The 18,818-nt window shown below is 34.4% G+C and overlaps 1 protein-coding gene across 1 annotated transcript; it reads left to right on the forward strand.

Annotated features, from left to right (window-relative positions):
- The first annotated feature begins 7,667 nt into the window (after positions 1-7,667).
- Positions 7,668-10,175, forward strand: LOC116135253 (cytokinin dehydrogenase 3-like). The gene is made up of 5 exons (XM_031420950.1): positions 7,668-8,336; positions 8,757-8,884; positions 9,053-9,328; positions 9,433-9,701; positions 9,794-10,175. Exons 1-5 carry the CDS (start codon positions 7,709-7,711, stop codon positions 10,086-10,088), a joined length of 1,596 nt encoding a protein of 531 aa, XP_031276810.1. The 5' UTR covers positions 7,668-7,708; the 3' UTR covers positions 10,089-10,175.
- Positions 10,176-18,818: the final 8,643 nt, after the last annotated feature.

Here is an 18,818-nt window from a genome sequence, read left to right on the forward strand (position 1 = left end):
ACCTTCAAGGCACTGTGTCAGTAGAATTCTACTGTTACGTTCCCATATTTCTGTCATATTTTTTATTAAAATCATGCTTGCATTCTCTGTCATGTTGGTGTCTTTCAAATCAGTTTGAATAAGTAGTAATGCTGTGGAAAATAAGCTTGTAACACTTTACGAACGATCAGAATGGATTTGTTGTCCTATTCTTCATTCTAGATGTTCATGTGGAATCATTAAGTGGATTAATTCTGTGGAGGATCTTTTAACCTCTATATCCTACTTGGTATGAATGATGATTTGGATTACAATGACATCTTTAGGTTTTGTGAGCCTATGGGGTGGAGAATCTTTTGCCTCTCTAGCTCCCTGACTCAAAATTTGAGACTTACAGCTGGAGAAGAATTCAAAAGGATGTTTACTTTTACATAAAAAATTTCTCCATTTCTCTAACAATTCATTTCGATTGTTGAAACAGAGGTACTTTGTTGGGAGAAAAAATAATAAAACTAGCATAGGAAGTAGGACAATTTTAGATTTGGGACAGGAATTGGCTTAAATCTTGTCATGTAATGTGAGAGTCCCATCTTAATGGAATCCGATTTGTTATACCCTGGATGCATTAGCACTAAACATGCTTGCAAATGTTGAAATGAAGTCAAAACAGACGATTTTGGGTAGATTTTATTGCAAGCTTTGTCATTACTGTCATCCAGCGCATTGTCATCATGCTCTCTTAACAGCCTGGTCCAGACCACCCATCATATTTTTGTTTCAAGGTTTGTTGTGTTGAGTACATGATTTCTTTGTTTCCTTTCTTATTGAAATTTGAAATGGCCGTAGCATGTTTTGGACAAGCTTTGTGTAAATCACTTACTCATGTTTACATCTAAAAAGTGATTAATACAACCCTTAAGCTGTCCCACATTCGTTAAGCTGTTCCATGTGTTCTTTTTTGTCTCTATTATGGCATTTGTAGTTTTTGTTGTATGTGTTGCCCGGATTTCATCCAATGATGTGGTTTCTGTCTTTATTTTGGTTCTGACGCACCATAGATTGCCAAAGTCCTCAAACATGGAGGAAGATTATGAATAAATAGCTATATAAACAACATATGAATCTCTTTCCAGATAGATTAGATTTTAACCGACAAGGATCTATAATATCTGCATACCTTAATATGTCCCGGGGACTAAGGATAATTAACAATCGTTAAACTTGTATTACTGTTAAGAGTTTTCGATCAAGAAAACATGGGCTTTAAACTTTTCAGGCTCCTGTATTTGAATTTGGAAAATAGTTAGCAGTAGGAGCATGAAGGTTGTCGGCTCTATCCGAACATGACCGCAAGGAGCAGAGTAGATTTGTTTGTTTCTATGTATGACCATAAAATGACACCATTGTCATACACATTTATCTCCTTCTCGTGTCACAATTTCAACATTGAAAAATGAAGCCTTAAAAGCTCTGCATTTTCTGATATTCAATGGAATTATACAAATTATCCACAGGATATTAACAAGAAATGGAGAAGTTAGAAAAATTAAGGGATTCTTGTAATTCTAATCATTACACGTTGTTATATTGTTTTTCCTTTATTCCTGAAATTACTCATCTTTAATCTAGATCTATTCCGAGTTTAAGTAAAAGGTAAGGAGTGATTTAGTTTAGAGAAGGGTAAGCATTTTCACTAAAAAAATATTAAGAAGAATCACTTTTTGAGTAATGAGTTGGCAAATGTCTCTGTCTAACAATGGGAAATAATTTAATATTTGGCAAACAATTCTCATGGAGTATTATTTATATACTATTTATTTTGAGTAGGGACTAGGGAACATGTGTTTGTGGATAGGTGGCCCAATGGAAGGTTTAGTCCAGCTGGAATAACAATATAAAAAACCATGGAAGATGATAATAGCTTTAGCCCTGGTTGGATTTACACCTGACACTAGAATGACGTTGAAGATCTCTCAGAATCTACTTGGAAGTGACTAGCTTGGAATCGTCTTATATGACCAAGTACTATTCTGAACCCCAATCGCCCACCCCTTCGAAACTTTGAATCATTTATTCAATTCAAGGTGGCGGTAGCTGAATTGCTATCTTTTCAGGAAAAATAAAATAAAATAATATGTGTTAGCTCCCCTCAAACTTCTCAAAAATACCAGTCTCAGTCTGCTAATTTCATCAGTCAACAAATTAAAACTTTAATATAATTTAGACATGTTTGATCCTCTCGTGTCTTTTCTGAAATTTTCTAGATCACCTAGCCATCACTTGGCTGCCATGCATCCTTCCAACAAAGTACTTTAATTTAGTCAAATTATTTTATGTGGAAAATTTACATAATGTTTTTAACTGAGAGAGAGAGAGAAAGAACTTGGAAATTTCCCTTATGCAACGGGAGATGCGCATGACGTTTACAGTCCCATCATCAGCAATAATGCCATCTAAGAATTTTCAGTTTTTCTTTTTGAAGAGGATCGGACGGTTATAATTTAACCTTGGAAATAGGATGGATTGTGGAGGCGGGAGATAAATAGGGTTAATCTTTGAGGAAGATCCGCTGAGTGACAGGTAAAAATGAAAACGAACGACTGATTCAAAATCAAAATGCTCCACTAAAGAACAGAACCAATGTACTTGGTACACGTAGCTGCGATGCGATAAGAAAATATGAGAATGAGACAGATAGTTGACAGAGTATTTACACAAAGTACTTTAAACTTTGATATATAGGAATCAAATCTCTCCCGATTCTGGCTCTGGACCCAACAGTTTGAACTTACATCTATCTATCAAAGTTGATTGATTGAGCGAACCAACCATCATCATGTGAAACACACATAATCACCGTCAACAAAAACACGTTAACACATGTGATGTCAACTGAATTTATCTATCTGAATCTTAAATCTTAATCAATACCAATGGGATTAAGGGTAGTAATAAACGTTTTCATGGATTCAACTTAAAGACTCAGTTGGAATTGAATAGGAATGCCAGTGTATAAGAAGGCGTGAAACTAAAAGACATGAGATTTGATGAATGATGGCTGAAGGTTTGAGAGTCAAAAATGGTTACCTCAGTGATGGAGACTAGACAATATACTAGCTTTTTTAGACCTTTAAGTAAAATCAACATGGCATTGAATAGGGTTGGCTAACTAGGGTTTCATTATTATCTCTTTTAGAAAGAAAACCTAGCTATACGCTATAGTACATGGAATCGATCATTAACCATCAATTCTATGTAAGCAAAAACAAATTTAAGGTGTTGTCATGGAAGATAATCAATGGTAATATTAATAATAAATTACATAATTAAACAGTGAATGGGTCCTTATGGAGGAATTAGAATCGCCCGTCTTGTCTGCTCGTAATCTCTGTCTAAAAAGCAGCCTCTAGTACAGACAGTGACAAAGCATGTAAAAACTGACAGGAGTTGCTGAAACAAGTGGGTCTTGCTTGTCAAACCTTTTGAGTTGCCTTCTCCCCACGGGCATCCATCCATACAATACAATTATCTAAAACCCTAGCCCACCTCTTCCCACACTTTTCTTTTTGCCTTCATCCATCGAAAAAGGATATATTTAATTACTTAATTCCTACTGTATTTGTGTTTCTTCTCTCTATGGTTTAGATATGGATATCACGTTCTTGTACGTCTAATTACAACACAATTGTACTTCTCTCATTACTTTATTAACTCTTTCAATTGATTAAGGAGTAAAGAATTATTATATAAATATACTAGTGCTTTTGTTTTGAATAACTCTTTTGTCTTCTCGTTGGATTACATTATCATTTATACCTATTTATTTTTTAATAATTGATGTTTATTGTTAGATGCATGACAGCATTTAGTTTATGTTTTCAAATTTTATGCTAAACAACAACCAACGTGAGATAAGCGAGTCCATAAAGTTTGTTTTCTTTTTGGCTATTTATCTTTACGAACTACTTCTAATACTACACTTTTATATTAAATAATTACCCAAATCGCATAATGAATTTAGAAAACACAATTGATATTGCCTTCCTCTTCATATTGAGCTCATTTATTTATTGTATTTCTCTTACAATTAATAACATTTTCATGCATATGTAAATGCAATTGCACGTATGGAATCAAAATGATTTGTGGCGGTGGGTTTGCTTAGGACCACGTGATGTGGTTGTGGGGTGGCTTAGATTGGAGATCCCCATAAAGATTTTCAATATCTTACAATCTTCCCCCTCTCTCTCTCCAATTGAGGTCCCTACTACGCTACCCATTTATTTTTCCTTAACGTCACTCTCATTTCTTATGAATTCATTAATTCCTATTCCTCAATTTCAGTTTAATCTATTTCTTCTTCTTTCACATGACAATACATCCCATTTTATCTTTACTTCCATTTCTAGCTTCATATTTATATCCCTTAACTACACTTTTGACTATTGTTTATTTATTACCTTACTGCATTGCCATCAACATTAATTAATTATATCATCCATTACTTATTTTTTTTAAATGATTGGGGGTGTCTAAGTCAGCTTATATGTATCTCAACTAATCTTTTGAGATTTTAAAATTGTCGATAGAGTAAAAACTCCAGTTGTTACCCTGTTAACAACTGACAGAAACTCAAACTCAAAATCTCTTGAATAATATAGTCAAAAGTCTTTATCAAACACTCAACTCAAACTCAAGACCTCTTGAATAATACATTCAGAAGTCTTTATCGAAAACTCAACCACCGTATCATCCATTACTTGATTGTTCATAAATTGACAGATTTCATCGATCATTGCAAAGATTTTTCATGATCTTTGCTTTGGAAAATCTTCGTGTAGTCCCTTTAATGGTTGTTTACCAGTCTATTCATCATTCAATGTATAAATTTTGTTATAAACAATAAGTATATAGTAATATATATAAAACATATTAAAGGGTTAAAAGCGATGGTTCATTTTAGAATACAACTTTTACATTGGTAATTAAATTCTTATATATATATATATATATTAACAATATCAATATTGATCCTATACATAAAAATGATTGCTTAATTTTTGTGAGTGCGTATCTTCAAATCGAGCGAATTATAGCTGTTGTCATTAAGAAAAAGGAAAACGATAATTAGAGTGAAAACATACTTTGTAGAACATTCATTTTCATCTATATGTTTTACAGAGAGGATTGAAGAAAGGAAAGGTGCTGTCATGCTATATGTGCAATAATTCATATATTTGAAATTCATAATTTCAAAAATAAACGCATGTAACCCTTGTAAATTCAGTATATTGATTAATTTTTATTGAGCGAAACATATATTTAAAAAAAAAAACGTAAAATTAATTTCTACAAACCTTTTATGGCTACGTACAAGTTACAACAAAAGTTTTTTGGTTTTTTACATTTTTCCATGTTATAAACATGTGTTACGCAAACATTTTTTTTTCCCAAAAAGACAATTAAAAGGAGTGTGGGCAATACTTTTAATTTGTTTAAGTTTTATCCATCCTTCTGTAGCCAGAATAGAAAGAATGAAAGTTGCAATTTTAATGTTTCCATTCAATTTCATTTAATGTAAGAGTAAATGATTTTTTCACACCCAAGGTTTGCCTTAATGACACTTTCCACCAAAAAAGTTTCAAAATACCATTTTCCACTCAAAGTTTATATTATGTTAATACTCAAAATACACTTCACTTTTTCAGTCGACGTTCAGCAAGTTACCAGGAGCTAGGATAAGGGGGTTTTTGTAAAGTGGAGACTGGTAGATCGAATGGTGGTGACTGATTGAATATTAGTTGTCGGAAATAAGCTAAGAACAGGAAACCCAAGATTTGTGATAACTGACAATCAAGGAAAAATAAAGTGCCAGAATGAGAGGGGTTTTGTAGAGAAGAGACTGAAGGTTCAAATGGTGGTTATAGAGAGAATTTTCGCTGTCGGAATCAGTTTTGGATATTAACAGAATATAAACTTTAGGTAGAAAAATGATATTTTGAAACTTTTTTAGTGAGAAAGTGTCATTAAGGAAAACATTGGGTAGGAAAAAGTCGTTTACTCTTGATGTAATGTTATAAAGTTAATATATACGACCAAACTTATTCTCTTTTCTCACTCATGTTAGGTAAAAAAACCTAATTGTGGCATGTGCCAAAGCATCTTACTTGTATTCTTCAACTTTCTTCTTGTTATATATCATGCAAATATTAACATACATCTATAAGATTTTGGTATGCACGCGTGGTGCACATGCATAGTCAAGCGACAAATTCTTAATTATAAATTATGGAATTTGTAGAATTAATAAATATAAAAGCATATTTATCATTGCATGGTGAAGCCGTGAAGGTGAAGGCGAAGGTGAAGGGTCTGCTATCTGATAGGTCTTTGTACCTGTAAGATCTTCAGGTCAAAGATTATCCTTTGAATGTTGGTTTTTATTAGTCAAATTTTGATTTCAAACCAAATCTTTTGCTTATTGGATCTTATAACATTTAAAATATCAATATTATACTTAATAATTTATGTTAGCCTTCATTATCTTTATATACAAATAAAACGTCTGTCGTCTCTGTTGTATGTATTATAAATATGAAAGGCTATCCGTACAACAAGAAGGGCCGAAATTCTTCGTTCTTGGGATCATTCTCCCCTGTGCTTGGCATGATCTTTGTTCTATGGCTATAAATTTCTAAATAAATGTATAGAACCTAATTCTTATCTTACAAACTTTTTTATAATATAACAATTCATAATTAGATAGAAATAATCCATTTTGAACTACTAATTACGAATAATCACGTGGAAATAGTAAGAGAGATTAAATTGTAATTATAATATTGTTTTGATTGGATAAATGTAAAACAAAAGTGGGTTAAGCTTTTTTGTTAACAAAATTAATAGTTGATTTGTACTATTAAATTAACAAGTGGGTTAATGAGACATGATGGGCTTGGTAATTATGGTCACAAATTGACTTATCAAATAAATGTAGGCTTAGATACGTACAAACAAAATCTTCTAAGGGAAGAAAATCTATCTAATGTCTCTCCCTCCCCCTTCAGTCTTCATTTTACATTTCCGAATTTGATTTTGGAAACCATCACAGTTCTTCTAAATCCAAAATGAAATCCCTAAAGATCCTTTTTTTTTATTACCTAATTTTGACCACCACCAATGCATCTTCTTATAGGAAACGAATCCGATATTATCATATTACACGTGGAAAAGAGAAATTGGGCAGGATTCCAATTGACCCAACTTGACTAATATTGACCTCCAGATCACCATCCAACGCTCCTTATTCATTGGGTTTGGTATGAAGAGCATATGTGGATGGATGGCCATGATTCTTCATGATGATGCAAATAAAAAACACACTAAACATGTAATATGTAATTTCTTTTGCACGTGTAAGTCATGAGATTAACCATGGTCTTTGCTTTCAAATCTTTGAAAAAGTACAAAAACCACGACGTCGTTTACTCTTTTTTTTTTCCCAAACATTAATAGTTACACACGCTAAGCAAAAATTAAATTTTCTTTTTATTCATGGGCTTGCGTGCTTTTTCTTTCCCTCTATATATACAGACATTATTTCCTTTCACCACCACCATAGCAACTTCCTCTTTCATCAACGCCATCTTCTTCTTCTTCTTCTTCTTCTTCTTCATCATCTTTGTCTTCTCTAATTCTTGTTCAGTTTTCCATATCTTTTACTCACAAAATGGCTGAGAATTTTCCAATCCCAACATATATTGTGGTGATATTCATTATAAGCCTTTTAATTTCAACCATAGGCAATTCAAAGCCATGGAGTGCTTCTCTATCACATAACAATAAGCTCCTTGCCCTTGATGTCGCTGGGAAGCTTCTTGTAGATCCAGATTCTTTAAAATCAGTCTCCAGTGATTTTGGTCACATAGTTAAAGAACACCCCAAAGCCGTTCTTTGTCCATCCACAACACAAGATATTGTGTCTTTAATAAAAGTTGCCTACAATGATTCCATTCCTTTTAGTATAGCGGCTAGAGGCCACGGGCATTCTACCCGTGGGCAGGCTATGGCTCATGACGGGGTGGTTGTGGATATGTCATCTTTGAAAAATCATCGGAATGGGAGTGGAGTTACAGTTTCTGGGAACAATTTTTCGGGTTTTTATGCAGATGTTGGTGGTGAACAACTTTGGATTGATGTGTTAAAAGCCACCCTGGAATATGGACTTGCACCGCTTTCCTTTACCGATTATCTCTACCTAACCGTTGGTGGGACACTCTCAAATGCTGGAATCAGTGGCCAAACCTTCCGCTATGGTCCGCAGATCGCCAATGTTTACGAAATGGATGTTGTTACAGGTATGATTATTTCACATTTTTCTATGTGGAATTGCCTTCCGCAACAAACATACAAGCTTGATCTTTGTTGTATATATAAATGTACTCACTATCAACTTATTAATTTATATCAGAAATATATTCACTGGGGTCCCACGTTTAGGAAGAGTTAGAGTAAAAGATCACCCGGTGATCCTAGCGAGATGTTTTTTGGAATTTTTATACCAAATGTGCCTTTGAAAGTAATCTGAGCTGTTTCCCAAAAATTCATAATTAATGTCGCTCTCAGTTAAGTTAATTAACTGCATTGGTTTGTTCAGTTTAGTTGTTTTTTCTATTACTTTAAATAGTTAAATTTAAACCTTAATATATAGTGATAAATAGTTTGCATGCATGCAGTTACTTAGGGTTTACTTATGAGGTGTTTGTTTTCTGATTCAGGAAAGGGAGAGTTAGTGACTTGCTCTGCGTACAAGAGCTCTGATCTATTTTATGCGGTTCTCGGAGGTTTTGGCCAGTTTGGCATTATAACCAGAGCAAGAATCGCCCTAGAACCAGCGCCGAAAAGGGTAAATATTAATGAAGCACATAATTTTAATCCTATATAATTAAAAATGATTAAACTACTCCAAGCGTTTCAAGTTAACATAAACATAAGAATGACTCCGATTCACACACATAACATAACATTTACATTTTCTATGCTGATCACTTTTGTTTTGAATTTTTGTTGGTAGGTTAAGTGGGTTAGAATGCTTTACAGTAATTTCTCAACTTTTACCAAAGACCAAGAATATTTGATCTCATTCAACGGAAGGAGACAAAACCGAGCACTGAATTACTTGGAAGGTTCACTTCTAATGGACCAAGGTTCACCAAATAACTGGAGATCCTCCTTTTTCCCATCCTCTGATCACTCAAGAATAATCTCCCAAGTAACAAAACATGGCATCATTTACTGTCTTGAAGTGGCCAAATATTATGATGACCACACAAAAAATACGGTGGACAAGGTACACCATCATCAACTTCATAATTATTATGTGCTTAAAGTTGGTTCCATTTAAAAATTAAGCTAAACATACAGTAATCTAATAGTTTGGGTATTTGTTTACAGGAATTGCAACAACTGATCAAAGGTTTAAGTTTTCTTCCTGGACTTATGTTTGAAAAAAATGTCTCCTACGTGGAATTTTTGAACAGAGTTCGAAGTGGGGAGCTAAAACTTCAGTCACAAGGATTGTGGGATGTTCCTCATCCATGGCTCAATCTCTTTGTGCCAAAATCTCGTATCGTTGATTTCAACAATGGTGTTTTCAAGGAAATTGTGCTTAAACGAAATATTACCACAGGGCCTGTCCTTGTTTACCCTATGAACCGAAACAAGTGTGTGTTGATCCCCTAAATAAAACATAAATTTTAAAACGAAGTTCGATTATTCTATTAATATTTAACGATTATCATTTAATAAATTGCAGATGGGATGATAGGATGTCAGCAGTTATACCAGAGGAAGATGTTTTCTACGCCGTAGGATTTTTGCATTCAAGTGGGTTTGGTAACTGGGGAGATTTTGAAGAACAAAACAAAGAGATATTAAAGTGTTGTGATAATGCGGGCATTAAAATTAAACAGTATCTTCCTCATCACGCAACTAAGGAAGGCTGGATAAACCATTTTGGGTCAAAGTGGAAAACTTTTGCAGAGAGGAAAGCTCAGTTTGATCCGAAAATGATCCTAGCACCAGGACAGAGAATTTTCAATAATATTTAAAGGCATAGATTAGATTAGCTAGGCCCTTATTAGGATTATAGAGAATAATTAGTACTGTACATATATATATATTTTTTTATAATTAAAGTTGGGATTTAGAGAATTTTCAATAATATTTAAAATCTTAATTTAATGTTCTTGATTAACTTAAAAAGAGTTACAGTAAAATTGGTATTTAAATTCCTCGCAGTCAAATAAGAAGAGTGAAAATAAATTTTGATATTCAAAGTTTACAGGGGCAGATGAGAATACGATACTTACCGCAATCTTTAACTCATTCCATCAACAATGAAAATGTGGGCGTGGCGCATCCATTCTTAAACAGCTTAATTTTGTCATCTTTCCACTTTAAGAGAAGAGAGAAGATTAAAAAAGTAATGAAAAAAATGCAGCTATTATAGGTTATGATTACTTTATTCTCTTTTTAGAGACAAAAAAAGGTAAGGGCGGTAGAAGTATAGAATTATCATCACGACATTTCATCGAACATGTGGTGCACGGTTAAAGTTTCCGAATTTTTGATTGGCGCATTATGCCCCCGCACGGGCGTTGCTACACTTTTAATTTAATCATGTTGCCGCCATCATTTTACACTCTCCTTTATCCAAACAACCCATAATTAGACTCCCATTGCAACATAATAGTTACTTGTTTAACTTCAAAATTTTAGAGAAACGTATCTGAATACGGAGTTGAAGATTCTTTGTTTGTTGAGAAAAGCTGTAAAAGGGTTTTGGAGATGGGCCAAAATTAAAGAGGCATAAGTATCAATTATCGATCATTCCTTGGAGAATTTTATAAATTTAAATAAAAGTTGTGTAATGATGCGGGATGTTTTGCTGCTCGTATTGCGGCTTACATGCAGGCAGCCAGGAAACATCGGCCCCCTTATTTTTTGACTTTGTTGTCAACCTTTTTATTATTACATGTTTTGTGTATTTTGTAGTATATTATTTTTATTTTCATCTCACCCTCAACCCTTGCACGCACGGCCCTTGTAAACAACATCACCTCACCACATATTTCAACTTTCTAAATATGCTTAAGAGAATCATAACCACTCTTTAAATCTCCTCCTTTCAAAGAATAATCTCTTTTTATATAAGCACGTTTCTTTCCTATGTCCATCGAATTTTAACAAATTAATCATGATTAATATGTCATTAACTTTGTGAACAGTGATGAAGGACGATCTAATAAATGATATTTCCATTCTAAGTATCAATCAAGAGTTTTTGTTTAGTGGTATAGTATAGTTCTGACTTTAAATGAACAAAAAATGTGAGTAAAAGAAATAAAGATGAAGAAATTCCCTTGTACACTTAATTCTGAAAGATCCCTCCGTATGCATTATGAATTTTGCTTTCAAACCAATTAACAACTTACTATGCACTAGACTTTAACATTTAGTAATCTTTTTACTCATTAAAATAAAATTAATTTCATTGATCGAGTCAGTTTAGTAACTTTGTTCTTATTTCTTCTGAAAGTTTTAATTCTTTCACCAAGTGAATTAAACCTAAGCTGAATGGATTGTTATGTTGATTTTAAGAGTTCTTTGAACATAAACATAAAGCAATAAAAATAAACCAAAGTAAAACAACACCAGGGGTTTTTACACGGTTCGGCAACATGCCTACATCCATGGGACCTCGTCCAGATGAAGCCAATCTACTATAGTAAACATTTACAGTTCAATTAGAAAGCCAAAGTTAAGCATCAGTTGCAAAAACACTCCCTGTTTTACAACGCTTCAAACTCCACCTTTGGTCGAACTTCAAACTACCACAACAAGCTCCACGTTCACAAGACCACCTGGTCAACCTTGAGCTTTGCTCTAAAAGATTGAAATCCCATCAAGCAATACCAACGGAAACCCACGTTCCAGCCATAAACAAAGTTTATCAAAGGTATTTGTAAGCATACCTAAGGCATATGAAACTTGATTCAAACAAAAGAAACCTCAAGGAATTTTTAGAGTAATATCAGAGGATAATCAGGCTTCAAAAGAATTGCATTGGAGGAGACGAATATATAGAAAACTTGAGCTTTAATGCAAGGGCATAGGTGGCAAGGAATAACTTTATTGAATTCACTTTTATAAAAGTTTATTCCAATATCAAGATGCCACCTATCAAAGAGAATAAAACTTTCCAGCACATTGAATATAAAAATGACAAGTGTTATGAACCACACAAATATCTCAAAAGAGAATAAAACAGCTCATGCATTCTAGAAGCATGGCACATGTTACCCAAATAAATCTGTTAGATACGTTGTGATCACTCTGACTTGGAGGTGCTCTTCTGATATAGCAGATAAACAACATAATAGAAGGTGGTCACTTTTAACACAAGGTCGTCACTTTGGAAATTTAAACAAAAATGATTGTGCAAAAATCAAGGTGAAGTGTTCATACCATGACTTGTGTTACACCCCAAGAATTATAAGTTGACAAAATAACTTACAATCTCCCCCTTTTTGTCAAAGTTATGAATAAAGCACAATCTTTTCATCCATAAACCTATCTCAATATATATCAACAATCAATCGACAAGAGACATAAACAAAAACAACAGAAAAACACATCTATTAGAGGCATAATCATAAAGACATAGAGATAAGTATGAAACAAAGACAACAAGCAAAACATAATCGGTATGGTTTAATTAAAAACAATTCTACAGGATCAAAAATTGAACTAAAAAATTCCCCATCAATTAGTATACTCCCCCTGAGTAACTAAATCAAGTCACATTGAAATGATTTATCAATAAATGGCAAAAAGAAGGGTTGGTTTAGTTCAAACACAAAGACTTTGTTCTCTGCACGTGAAAGAACAACATTAGCAATGACAATTTAATCAATATCAAACATGAAGTTTTAAAAAATATAACAACTAAAAAAAATCACTGCACAAACTGTAAACCATAAGAACAAAAAGTGTATTAGTACCAACAAAAGTAGATTATAAAAGTTCAACAAAAAGATCCAGCAAAAGAAAAAAAATTCATTTCTGTTCAGTGTGATCACTTCTACTTAGAGTGATCACATCAAAAGTTCACATTCCAACAACCAGATTGAAAAGATTCAACTTCACTCCCCTTCTTTGTTCATCGTTTTTCAACCCTTGCATCTACTTGATGATCTTTTGGTAGGAAGTTTCCTTCTAGCTGTTGTTTTGGTTCATCCTTTGGAGGAGGGACACTGTGGCTAGTCTGAGGGAGTTACAGTAATGTCAACTGTCGAAACAGGTGTAGCAGGGGTGGTAGCATCAACTGGAACTTGTTCTTCATTGTGTTGCTGATCAACAGAAAGATTAACCATTGGAGTAGGAGTTTGAAAAATAGTAGCAACAACAGCACTAGCTTCATTAGTTGNAAAAAATCATTTCTCACCTTTGAAAGAAATGCATAAGGAGCATCTCATCGAATGAAATTTCAACAACTTAAAGTAATCACTCCTTTAAGTCATAAATGAGCAACAAAAGCAAGTATTCTTAATCATATGTGTGTAAAGTGTCCTCAAGAGGTGAGTTTGACACATTGGTTAGTTTTGAATTGAAAGCAACTCCCCCTTCCCTCATGCCCTTTTTTCTTTTGAACTTAATCTCAACATTTTGGCTTCTTTTTCATAGAATAGAGATTAATGGGCATAATTCTCAAGAGGTAACTAAGTGTACCTTTCACACTTAGAAGTAGGTAGCCCTTTACATGGTAGATTTTCCAAGGACATAGGGGTCTGTACATCCTAGAAACTTACTCAAGTATGACTTTCACACTACAAATAAGTAGCTCTTTCACATGGTGACAAGAAATGTGCACTAAGCACTCAAAAATGAAAGAAAGTCATTATATTTCTTGAGGTGAAAATCAAGGTGGACACATCACTCACCACACACATTTCAAAGAGAGAAGCAATTCCTTATGACTCAACATAGATCATATACACTTGTAACTTTAAAAACTAAGAAAATTTTCCTCATGACATTATTAAAAGAAAAAAGCTCTACTCAAGTTGAGTTAGTCCAACGGACTTCCTCAAATTCACAGAAGTTTGAAAATCTAAAGCCTTTGTAAATAAGTCAGCAAGTTGAGACTCTGTGTTTACATATGCAAGTGAAATGACCTTATCCTCAACTAAGTCATAAGGATGACCATCTCTATAGGAAACATGACCATTTTCCAAGCATTTGAGCTCAACCAAAAAAGATTTGTTACCTGTCATGTGTCTAGAACAACTACTATCAATTTGAGAGGCAGGCAAAGATGTATGAGCAACAAGACAGTTAGCACTAAGCTTAAGTTTCCACATTTTACGATTTTTGAAAAAATTGTTCTGATGTGGTGACCCGAGAGACTGAGGTGGTCACAAGCAAAAAATCCAACACGGGGTGGTCACTCAGCTCCAAGGTGGTCACCTTAGGTCTGTAGCAAGAAAACTGCAGAAAAACATGAAAAAATAACTAGAACATAAACAGAGATTAAAGTGGGATAAAAACACAATCAACAAGCAAGGATCAACTGAAATAACTTTCTAGAACAAGCTCTGATACCAATTGAAAGTTTTAATTCCTTTACTAAGTGAATTAAACCTAGGCAGAATGGGTTGGTGTGTTGATTTTAAGAGTTCTTTGAACAGAAACATAAAGCAATAAAAATAAACCAAATTAAAACAACACCAGGAGTTTTTACATAGTTCAGCAACATGCCTACATCCATAAGAACTCATTCAAATGAAGACAATCCACTATGGTAAACATTTACAGTTCAATTACAAAGCTAAAGCTAAGCATCAATTGCAAGAACACTCCCTATTTTACAACGCTTCAAACTCCAACATTTGGTCAAACTTTGAACTATCACAACAAGCTCCACGTTCACAAGACCACCTGGTCAGCCTTGAGCTCCTCTTAAGGTACAACAATGAAGAAGCACTTCAGCTCCAAAAACTTGAAATCCCATCAAGCAATACCAACGGAAACCCATATTCCAACCATGAACAAATAAACAAAGTTTATCAAAGGTATTTGTAAGCCTACCTAAGGCATATGAAACCTGATTCAAACAAAAGAAACCTCAAGGAATTTTCAAAGTAATATCAAAGGAATAATTAGGCTTCAAAAGAATTGTATTGGAGGAGATGAATATATAGAAAACTTGAGCTTTAATGCAAGGGGACAGGTGGCAAGGAATAACTTTATTTCATTCACCTTTATAAAAGTTTATTCAAATATCAAGATGCCACCTATCAAAGAGAATAAAACTTTCCAGCACATTGAATATAAAAATGATAAATGTTATGGACCACACAAATATCTCAAAAGAGAATAAAACAACTCATGCATTCTAGAAGATAAACGTGTTACGCAAATAAATCTGCCAGATACGTTGTGATCACTCTGACTTGGAGGTGCTCACTTGATATAGCAGATAAACAACATAATATAAGGTGGTTACTTTTAACACAAGATCATCACACTGGAAATTTAAACAAAAATGATTGTGCAAAAATCAAAATAAAGTGTTAATACGTTGACTTGTGTTACACCAAAGAATCATAAGTTGACAAAATAACTTACATCTTCTTTCATACAAATAGAAGTATATACATAGAAATAAATAAGAACAAAATTTGATTAAGATTACAGTATATATTTCTAATAAATTAATAAAATTGGATATAGAGAATTTAAAAGTTCAAAATATGTATTCTCTATTTTGATTTAAAAAATAATGTTATTCTTATTTTATCGAGAAATTAATTTAAATTAAAATAGTATGTTGTAGAGATTTAAGAGAGTATATGTTGAAGTCTTCAATGTAGAATAACAAAGAATTGAAATGTCATTATATATATATATATATATATATATGGCAAAAAATCATCTTGGGCCTGACGAGGCCCAATAACGAAATAAACATGTCACGACCCAAGGCCTTAACCCAATTCCGGTTGAGTCTACACTTAAATTTATCTTGTGAACTGACCACTCTATGAGTTGGGCCATCCTACAAGTCAAGCTAAAACTGGGTTCTGACCTATTAGCCTACAATAGTCCATTAATAGGAAATTAGAATCTCACTCTATTTCCTCTTCTGTTAAGATTCCGAATCTTACTCAAACTAGTAAATATAACCTGATAACGACAAGAAAATATCTTTCTTTCCTGATAGGGATTATCTCTCAAAGTAGGACTCAATGTCTTACTAGGATTCCAACCCTTTGGGTTTACTATATAAATAGAGGCCTACCCTCCCATAATTCATTCAATATCCAATATTCAATACTCAAAATCACCTCTTTACTCCTGAGAATTCTACACCTTCAGGCCTCCGGTAATATTTCTTTCCCTAATTCTCATTAAATTATCTTTTTCAGCTTTGCTGACTTGAGTTTCGAAGTGCCTGCGGCAAACACCACCTTGGTGTTTTTCGTAAGCTTCACACTTGTCTTTTCATGTGTGCAGGTCTAGCGGATTGTCAGTGGCATCAACCTCACGGGATCAGATCTTATTTCCGTAACAGTAGATTTTTTGCATCTATAGTTTGGCGCCTACCGTGGGGCCCTGATAATCATCTGCCAACGATGACTTGCAACATGAGAGGAGGCATGGAACTCCCTTCGACTGACATCGTTAATAAAGAAATTTCATCACGATAAGAAAGTTTTCTATACTTTTCTTCATTTTAAATTCATTAGAAATATCTAGGAATCATTCATGTTTGGAAGTTATTTCATGCACCACCTTAATTTAGCTATCTAGGAATCATTCATGCACCGCCTTAAACACTGCTTATATTTGGGACTCTATGTGCACCAGTGCATGGCTAATTGCCTCTTTGGAAGGTATTTCATATTTTAAATATCTCAGTGTGTCTCGAGCATGTTCTAGAATGCTTTATACCTCTTTCCAGAACTAACTTTTGAGCCAAAATCCCAAATCCTTTCCCTTCCACTCTACTTGGGTGCCTTGGCAGTGTGACGTCGAATCACAACGCCGAGTAGAACCACCTCCGTTATCAAGGCAATGGCCACTGTCGTCTTCTTTCATTCATCACAAATGTGCTATCTATCTCCAACTACTTCTCAATGTTTGGCCTTCAGCACTAATTTTTTTTAACTGTCATAAGTGTTATAGTATTTCGTTTTACATGATTGCATTTTATTATCTTTATGGAGTGACATCTTACATATATGCTAAATCACAATATACTTGCATTTAACAATTTTATTCTTTATGGATTTTTTGTATTATTGTTATTCTTAATATTCCTAATTTGATAGTTAATAGTAGTTGTAGCTAATGGGAATTAGTATGCTTCTTTAATCCTTTGCCACGACCATTCTATGAGTACCACCACCATTATCATATTGATAATTCATGCTGCCTTTACTCATGACATGTGTGCTACTTATCCCCAACAACTTGACAATGTTGATTGTGACGGCCTTTGGCACCAATTTCTTTAAACTGTAGTGAGTGTTATGGCCTGACACCCTTATTCATCCTCCATTCAGCTTATACACCTCTAGTCGACTCTCCTAGGAGACCATACTCCTTTTCCACTATTATTCCTGCACACACTTCACAAAGCTATTCAAAACTCGCCCATGTTCCATACCATCAAAATCAATTTTTTATTCTCTACTATCATTGACGCTCTCCCAAATAAAAAGCACCACACCGATGTTCAATGCAAGTCTCGCAAGGATTATATCAAGAAAATACACGAGGTCAAGAAGGAACCTACCACATCCACCTCCTCCAACAGAAGAACCCAAAAATCTTCTTGGCTGTATCGCGAGTATATAGACACCTAGATGGAAAATAGAGGTTTAGCTCATCTGTTGAAGCTTATGCTAGCCAAGCGGCAAGTGGTGAACTATGCCCATATCCAAAATCCAACTTTTATAGGAAGGAGCAAGCTACAACAATTAATGAGGTGAGGATGCCAAGCACTAGTAAATAACAGACCACATCTCCACCCATATGCAGTTTGACTCTACCAGATAGCTCAACACCGCCACACCACCTGAACCATGAGTTGGTTCATCACCTTCAGGCATCACAATGTGGGTAGCTGCAGCCTCTTCACCTTTAGCCATGTTCACTCGGCTCGTCATGGGTGACATTTCTAAATGTGTAGCCAAAGGGGAGTAGGTGAAACCCCGAGGATCTTCTCACATGACACGGCTGGGATAATTCAAAGATGGTGTCGGGCAGTTGAAAAGAAACCTCTATTCGCCACCACTTGCTTCCATATATATATACTCCAGTTTGACTTGAAACATTACACTTAGTCTTGGCCTCTATCAAAACAAGCTCACATAATAAAATAAGCCTAATTGTTTGCTAATAAAATCTACATTCGGCACCACACGGTCAAGGAAACTTGAACTCGAAAAAGGATCACCCTGCACAGTTCGGAAGATACAAATTTGAAACTGGAAGAGTAATAATTGCTGGACTCCTTCATCGTCATGGTTTAGACAACTCGGTTTTGACCAAGGGTTATTCAGGTTAACAAACTTACCATTTGGTGTAACTCCGCACCACCATCCTCAACATTCCACTGGGCTCTCCAAAAGGTTTTTTTCACCAAGTAACCAACCAACAATCCCCTCAGACAAGTCTCATACGACTCTGCTCAGCTAACGCCATTAAAAAAACTCACTCATCTCCTTTATGAGCTTTGGAGGATCACCCAAAATTTCACTCAGCCCGAC

The sequence above is a fragment of the Pistacia vera genome, unplaced genomic scaffold, assembly GCF_008641045.1.
Source record: "Pistacia vera cultivar Batoury unplaced genomic scaffold, PisVer_v2 Contig297, whole genome shotgun sequence".
NCBI lineage: Eukaryota > Viridiplantae > Streptophyta > Magnoliopsida > Sapindales > Anacardiaceae > Pistacia > Pistacia vera.